The sequence below is a fragment of the Lutra lutra genome, chromosome 2 (genome assembly GCF_902655055.1).
Source record: "Lutra lutra chromosome 2, mLutLut1.2, whole genome shotgun sequence".
Classification (NCBI taxonomy): domain Eukaryota; kingdom Metazoa; phylum Chordata; class Mammalia; order Carnivora; family Mustelidae; genus Lutra; species Lutra lutra.
This window is the reverse complement of record NC_062279.1, coordinates 44,748,183-44,755,872: the sequence shown is the minus strand read 5'-3', so window position 1 is coordinate 44,755,872 and position 7,690 is coordinate 44,748,183. Positions and strand designations below refer to the sequence as shown.

At 60.1% G+C, this 7,690-nt stretch overlaps 1 protein-coding gene across 1 annotated transcript; it reads right to left on the bottom strand.

The window, feature by feature from the left end:
* Nucleotides 1-220: 220 nt before the first annotated feature.
* FGF17 (fibroblast growth factor 17) lies at nucleotides 221-5,902 on the bottom strand. Its single transcript, XM_047717308.1, has 5 exons — nucleotides 5,386-5,902; nucleotides 5,165-5,201; nucleotides 2,331-2,475; nucleotides 2,018-2,124; nucleotides 221-1,075 (listed from the first exon to the last, which is right to left on the bottom strand). Exons 1-5 carry the CDS (start codon nucleotides 5,418-5,420, stop codon nucleotides 782-784), a joined length of 618 nt encoding a protein of 205 aa, XP_047573264.1. The 5' UTR covers nucleotides 5,421-5,902; the 3' UTR covers nucleotides 221-781.
* Between the last annotated feature and the right edge of the window lie 1,788 nt (nucleotides 5,903-7,690).

The window sequence follows — 7,690 nt, the reverse complement described above, 5'->3', positions numbered from 1 at the left end:
GGGCCACCCACGCCCCGCTTCCCCTGCGGGCGGCGCTGCCCTTCGCGCCCCGCGCGCCGCCCCTCCACCTGCCCCTCCACCTGCCGGGTCGCGCCCGGACCCGGGCCACGGGCCTGCCGCGCGCCTTGTCCGGGTTCTGGTCCGCGCCGCTCCGAGAGTCAAGGTTGTTACCCCCGCGGTTTGGGACTTGGATCCCTCCACCCCGCCTTCAGATAACCCGTTTGCAGGAAAATGGTTTTATTCTGGGACTCGAAATTGGGGATGGGGGTGCGGGCCTGGGTAGTGGAATGTGAAGAATGGCCATCTCTCTCTCTTTCTCTCTCTCCCCCCCCTTTTCTTTTTTCCTGAAACAAACACAAAAGTCCCTTCCTACAGTCTGGCCAGGAGGAATGTGGAGGCTGGGAGCAGACTGAGGAAGACTCCGCAGGCAGAGTTTAAAGAGAACCACCTCCGGACCGTGTCTGCAGGGCCTTGAATCTGCTGCCCTTTCCACCTGTTTCAGGGAGCCTGCGTCCGAGGGAACACTACAGTTCCTCGCCTGGGGGTCTGCCCCACCCCCACCCCCTATTTCAGTGCGGGGTCTGGGGCGGCTGCCCCGAGGCCCCAGCACTGGTTTGTGGCAGTCCCGCCCCTTTCCGGCTCGAGGCTCTGACGCTGGTTGGTCTTCCCAGTCCTCCTTGGGGGCTCTGGTTCCCCTCCCTCCACCCCAGCCCAGTCTTGGGATTAGGAAGGGAAGGGGATGGGAAGGCTGGTGAGGGGCAGCTGCCCCCAGTGTCCCCGACTACGTCAGGGGCTGTGGCCTCCGAGTGCGCTTGGTCCGGCGCGTGGGGGCTGAGCCCACGAACTCGAACTGCTTCTGCCTCTCCGCGTGGTTGGGGAAGGGCAGCTGGCCCTGGTAGAGGCGCTTGATGAAGTGAGCCTCTCGTTGGTTCTGGCGGCTTCGAGAAGCCTGGCGGGGCCGACCCTGCCTCGTGAAGGCCATGAACCATCCCTCGTGCCGGGCATTCTGGAAGGCTGTGTAGTTGTTCTCCAGCACGATCTCCGTGAACACGCAGTCTTTGCTCTTCCCGCTGGGCTGCGGAGGGAGGGAGGGAGGGAGGGAGAGGAGGGGTGTTCGTCCACCCAACCTGTCTGGTTTGTCTGACTTTTGGACCAATTTTGTGGGACAAAGGAGGGAGCGGCAGGGGCCTGTGTGCCCAGGGGTTTCTGCCTGGGGAGGTGGGTGCCCTTGTTGGAGAGATAAAAGTGGGAGAAGGGAACATGGTTTGCTGGGAGTCAGATCTGAACTTAAATACAGGTTTGTCATTTGGAAGTTGTACGCCTTGAGCATGGTGTTTAGCCAGTGCTATAGCATGGTAACTGTTGGGTGGAGGCCAAAGAGGCAACAGTCTGAGGAGAAGAATGGGCAACTGTCTACAGAATAAAGACTATGTCAGGAGCCACATGGTCATCCATTTGGCCCGATCCAAAACCTTGACACTATGCCCATTTTTATAGACGAGAAGCCTGAGGCTTGACAGAAATCAGCAAATATTTGGTGAGAACAGCCAGAACCAGAAGCCAGGATTGACAAATGCTAAAGGAAACGGAATTCTCCCTACGCAACAGCGCTGGACCTGCCCGAGAGCTCATGCCAGCTGGTGCTTACACTAGTAGGCCCTTCGTGTGCCGTCTGCCTAGAGGGATCCTGTGAACCCCACTGACCTTGGGGGAGCTTGTGGCCATGTATGAATGCCCACTCTCAGCCCTGATCAGCACTTGACCCTCAACACAGGGTCTGCAATCTCATGAAGGTGCTAAATCCTGACTCCCTGATTTTTTACGTTGCCTGTAAATCAGAGCCCAAGACACTTAGGGATCAGTAAGTGTCTCATTTAAATGGAGAAACAAGAGTGGCTGAGTGTTGGAGTGTGAGTAGAAGTCATCTTGACTTTTGCCCAGGGGAGGGGAGTGGGGTGCTGTGGGGCAGGCAGAAAGATTGATTCATTCCTTCCCTCGTCCTCCTTCCAGGTCTCACCTTCCCAATGAGCTTGCCCCTCTTGTTCATACAGATGTATTTCTCACTCTCAGCCCCCTTGATGCGCACGCGGCTTCCAAACGTGTCCGTCTCCACTATGAGTTTGGCTGTGATGGGGGAGGGGGAGAAAGACCTCTGTCCGTGGGAGTTGTGGGCTCAGGGGTGTGGCAGGGACCCCCCCAGACAGCCTGACCTCCCAACTTTGGTTGTGGGGGGGCACCGGGAGGCTCTTCCACTTTGGGCCCCTGCCTGGGCATAGGATCTGTTAGGACGCCAGTGGTGTGAGTGGCCTCCAGTGAGGGCTGGGTCTCACCGAACTTGTTGCCGTCCTCCGCGGTGGCAGAGATGCGACGCCCGGTGACCTGCACGTGCTTGCCACTGGTCCGGCTGTAGAGCTGGTACTCTCGGATCTGCCGCCGGCTCAGCTGGTCGGTCATGGCGCCCTGGTCCCTCACGTACTGGTTAAAATTAGGAGACGGGTGATTCTCCCCCTTTGCGGTTACCAAGGGAAAAATAGTGTCAATTTGCTTTGGGTGACACCACCACTGGTCCATCCAGGGGAGAGGGGTGTGGAGGTGAGTGTGATGGGGCAGGCCCCTGGTCCTAGGAAGCAGAGGTGTTGGGGACGGGGACATAGGACCTTCCCAGGCCAGTGGGTGAGCCAGTCATGATCTCTTGGCTCTCCATCTGCCCAGGCTTGGGGGACACCTGTGATCTAGTGCAGACCTGGAATCGTGACTGGTTGCTAGAAGGAACCTTCAAAGTTATGGAACCCAAGTTCAGCACTAATGGTGGGATCCTGAGCTTCTGCATGACTCCCCTGCCCCTCCCCCTGGGTGCTCAGGACCCTCAGAGGAGCCCGTCCACCATTCAGTGTTGTCCCTCTGGGGGTGAGGGACGTGGAGGCTGCACAGCAGGAGGAGCCAGCGGCGTGGTCCAGGGGCGCTCCCGGGAGGTGCCAGGCTGCCTGTGCCCCAACGTAACCGAGGCTGGTTGGCCAGTAGGGGCGCTGTTGCTACCAGCTTCCGGGTTCCACCCAGGCGTGGTGCAAAGCCAGGACGAGCACCATCTCCAGGCCCAGTCTCTCCCTACCTATCTGCAACACTGAGTGGGAGAAAACCACACCACTTCCTGCTCTCTCTCCAGTGAGGTGCAAACTAGATGCCATTTCTGAACTGCTGGTGACAGCTTCAACCCTAGGCTCAAATGTTTCTCTCTCCACCCGATCCTGCTGGCCCCACTCTCCCTGGCCCAGGTCCCTAAGGCCACCTTTATACCAGGCCCAATCAAAACCACTGAGACAGACCTGGACCCAGATCAGCATCTGTTGGAGGCCACCTCTGTTGCAGAGGGAGGAGCAGGAACTGGAAGGATCAGCTTTGAGGAAGGGGGTGGTGAGTGCTGTGGTGGCTCCAGGCTGACCCTGTAACCTGCTCAGGGTTAACCCTTCGTGTGTGTCACTGCTCATTTCCCACTGCAGCTCGGCCACTGGCCAGAAGTGTCACCAGGACCCCCACCTATGAGAGCAGGGTCTGGAGACTCAGAGCAGCAAAGTGCGCCCCGCACCCCACCCTGGAAAAACCCGAGGCCAGCATTTGGGGTGGGGGCTAGCCTCCCTGCCAGGGGGTGGGGTCTAGCTGGCCTGGGACCCTCAGTGGGGTCCAGCCCAGCCCCAGCCCCCAGCCTCCTGGCCCAGGTTCAGGCCCTCCGCCCCTCTTGGCGGGCAGCCTCCTTCTGGCTGTCTGTTCCAGGTCAGGAGCAGAGAGGGCCCCCCTGAAGCCCCCTCCTCTCCTTGTCCCCCTTCAGGCCCTGCACAAAAGCAGCCCCACGCCCCCCCCCACAGCCCCACAGCCCACAAGTCGCTCTCCCCGCGGGACCTGGCCTGTCCCTTTCATGTTCCCGCTGCGGGGGGACCTCCCCTTCCACTGCTGCAGACAGCTGCTTGTCAGACAGCCCCTCAAGCATGGCTATGGTCCGGCCTGCCGGCCCCCCCTCCAGGGGGGGTGAGGGGGCACTTCAAGGGGGAAAGGACAGCTTTGCCACCTTCCCTGAGTCCTGAATGGGGCCTCAGCCAGGCCATAAACGCCCCGGCCAGCCTCACCATTGTGCTAATTCCCCTTCCAGAACAGGTTGGGCCCACCCCCAGCCCCCTCCCAGCCAGGCTGGGGGCTTTCTTCTTGCTCTCCCTGGATGTGTGAAGCAAAAGGCCTGGAACGGGGGCTAGAGCAAAAGGGGGAAGGAAAAGAGGGGGGGAGTTGTCTCTCTCTCTCTCCCACCCCCCCACTGCTTCAAAGGCAGCCCCTTTCCCTCTCCCAGAGAAAAGGCATTTACCTTCAAAAAAAGTCCCCACTGGATATGAAGAGAAGCGGGCCTCTGGCCTGGGAAAGCCAAGCGATCTCTCCCCAGAGCGGTTCTGGACCAGTGCATTTTAATAGCTGCACTTTTATGGAGGATCACAAAAAGGGACCGAGCCTCGCACAGGGGGCTGAGGCTTGGGGTGGGGGGTGTGCATGGGGGCGCTGGCATGGGGTGGGGGGAGTGTGGAGATGCAAACCCAAATCTTGTCCCAAACAAACCTCTTTGGGCTTGACCTCCTTGTACTGTAGGTGAGGAGTCACCCCGCCCTGGCTGGGCATTGGGACTGCCCACGCAGTCCCCCAGGGCAGCGCACCCCTGGGACATCTGTGATGGGGAAGAGGGGTAGGAAGTGGAATGCACAAGTGGTTTTGCATGGAAACCTGTGTTTTCAGGTAGCTCCCAGTACAAGCCTCACCTGAGCCGGCACCTCTGCCCTCTACCCATCTCTCCAGAGTCCATCCCTCAAGCCTGGGCTGCCGCGGTTAGCCTTGGGGGAGGGGGGCAGAACCCGTGTGGCAGTACGGAGGGAGAAACAGAGACTCCAGGACAAGTAGGGATAGGGAGGGTCATGGAGGGAGGACAGATAAAGACCTCAGTGCATCCCCAAATGTGCCTTAGCCCCTTCTACCCGCCTCCAAAGGCTGACACCTCCACCCACCCCCACCTCAGAAACCCTGGATCCAGGGAGAGGCTGGAACCTGCCTCTGTCCACCAAGAGGAGACTACCCCCCCGCCAAGCTGGGTCGGGTGGGGGAGACGGAACAGCTAGTGGGGGGGGCACCCGCCTACCTGAGTTTGACAGCAGAGAATTAGTAGCTGGAGGCACCTGTGTGGGAAGACAAGGCAGACCCTGGTGTGGGTGCCAGCAGTCAACCCAGGGCGAGCACCCAGGCACCCTCCCCTCACACCCCTCCCCCCCGCCCCCTCCGGGTGGGAGTCCCGATAAAACGAGGTCTGCCCCAGGCTGGAAAGGGCAACTAAACTTCCATCCAGAGAGGCAGCACACTTACAGAGTGACGTGGGGCAGCAGGCAGGTGGCTCCCATCGCCGCAGAGAGTCCTTGGGGGTGGTGGCCCCCTGCCCCCAAACTCAGGAGCAGATATGGGCAGTCCCCAGGGGTAGAGAGGGGTAGAGTCCCAGAGAAGCCAAGGTCTCTTCAAGCCACAGGTTTTCAGGGGGGAGAGGAGGAGAGAGAGGGGAGGAGGAAGAGAGAGAGGGAGGGGAGGAGGAGTGGGGGAGGAGGGCGTAATTGGGAGACTGAGGTGTGAGGTGTCCACCTTCCTGGCCAGTGAGCGGGCAAAGCAGCCGCTGGCGGGGGCTGCCAGCCTCTTGCGGGGCTGCCCGCGCACAGAGGATGGAGCTGCTGGCTAAGGAGGCTGGACTCCGTGGTCTCCCACGTTTTCCCTGACCCACAGACCTGGATGGGAGGGCCCCGCCTCCGTTCCCTAGGGTCCAGCTTCTCCTGCCCTCAGGTCTGGTGCCCCACCTCCCCAAGGGTGAGCGCAGGTATCATTCCCGGGCCAGGGGTTGCTGAGTCTGGCTCTGGGGGTGGAAATTCCCAGAAGCAGCCTTAAAAGGAGGAGCCTCCCTCCAGGGGGCAGGCGGTGGGCTTGGCTAGGAGCGCTGGCTTCCACTGCCTCTGTCACCCCTGGCTCCCCCTCTCTGCGGTCTGGCCACCCGGTTAGAAGTGTCAAGACTGGCAGCAAATAGCAGGTGCAACAGGTTGGGGACCAGGGATGGGGGAGAAGGTGCAGCTGGGGCTGTGGGAGGACCCAGTGTGGGCTTGAGAGCTGGCCTGCTGACTCAGGACAGACAGGCTCTGAGAGGGGCTGATGCATTGGCACAAGCTCCTTTTCTTTGGGCCCCGGGCACTTTTCTAGAAGTGGGGACAGTAATGTCAGAGGGCCAAATGAGATAACCGCACTGAGCAGATGTCAAAAGGCATAACACGTTCTTGGGCCTCACCCACCATCCTCTCTGGGGCAGTGGCCATCCCTAGGGCCTCCTCCCTGCGCCCATCAGCCCCTGCCTGGGATGAAGAACCCACCAGCCTCTTCACATGACCTCTGGTCCCACCCTGCTGTGTGGTGGGACCAGTATTACCCCATTCTATAGACAGGGAAACTGAGACGCACTGGTAGGTGTTTTGCTCAGAATGACCCAGCCAGTGAATGGCGGGACTGGGCTCCTGAAGTCCATGCTCTTTCTGTTCCACGTGGGTCTCGTCTGGAGCCTTTCTGCTGTGTCCACGCCCTCTGGGCCAAGATATCCAAGGCCCCAGAGGCTGGTGATGGGGACTGTAACTGTCCCTTTCCTTCAGAAGGCGGGTGATGGTGACTGTGGAAGCAGGCTTGCACTTGGGGGGATCTCTGAGGGAAGCCCCCATGTAGGGAAGCAGAGCTCACATCTCAGCTCTGGGCTCCGAGGTCTAAGCGCCCCCAGGATGGAAAGAGAAGGGGAAATGTTGGACGTGGATGTATTTACCTAAAGAGATGAGCAGGAGGGCGAAACTCTCACCTCCAAGCCTCCTTCTCACCTTCCTGAGCTAGATCAATCCACAAAGTTGTCTGCCACCCCTCCCCCGCCCCCAGACAAACCCCAAGGCCACCTCCTGGCCACCTCCAACTGTCCAGCTCCAGCACCTGGCTCCCAGCTCCGCCCCGCACCCGACAGCGGGACTCAGGGCCCTGTTCAGCCTGACCTGGCCTGGGGAGTGCGGGTGGGGGGAGCCTTGTAACTGGGGGAGTCCAGGGGTGGGACCATACTTGAATCATACTGTCCAAACTGGAAGGGTTCTTCGAGATTCTTCATCTGGTCCAGGCTCCTCACTCACTGATGAGGCCCAGGGAGGGTCTCACAGCTAGTTAGTGAGTGGCACGTGACTCGGACAAGGTACCTGGTACCCAGACTCCCGGTCCAGTGCTCAGCATTTTCTATTCATGCCACGCCCTGTCCTGCTCCTTTGCTTTCATCCAGGCTGGTACCCCTGATGATTTCCATTTTCTATATTTGTTCACTTTCAGCCCGATTTAAACTCTGCCCCTTCGAGGAAATGCCCAAGTCCACCCGTCCACTGTGGCTGGTGCCAGCTCTGGCTCTCTTCTCTGGGCAGCCAGGGACCTCACCCACATATCTGCCTGCTCCTAGCTCCCGGTAGGGTGCTCAGAGCTATCTCCTCCCGCCCTCACTCCTGGGATGAGAGGTGGGAATGGACCCATGGAGGATGTAGTTCAGACTTGGGGTGGACCCAATGAATTAAGGAGTCAGGTGTGGGAAGTGCCACCTAGCGCTGTCTGGGCCCCAGTTTTCTGAGCC

What these genes read in the sequence shown, in the direction of transcription:
- FGF17 (XM_047717308.1), bottom strand. Translation starts at nt 5,420, where the DNA reads ATGGGAGCCACCTGCCTGCTGCCCCACGTCACTCT. An exon ending in TTCTCTGCTGTCAAACTCAG is followed by an intron (nt 2,476 to 5,164) that starts GTAGGCGGGTGC and finishes AATTTTAACCAG; the next exon opens with TACGTGAGGGACCAGGGCGC. An exon ending in GGAGGACGGCAACAAGTTCG is followed by an intron (nt 2,125 to 2,330) that starts GTGAGACCCAGC and finishes CCCCCATCACAG; the next exon opens with CCAAACTCATAGTGGAGACG.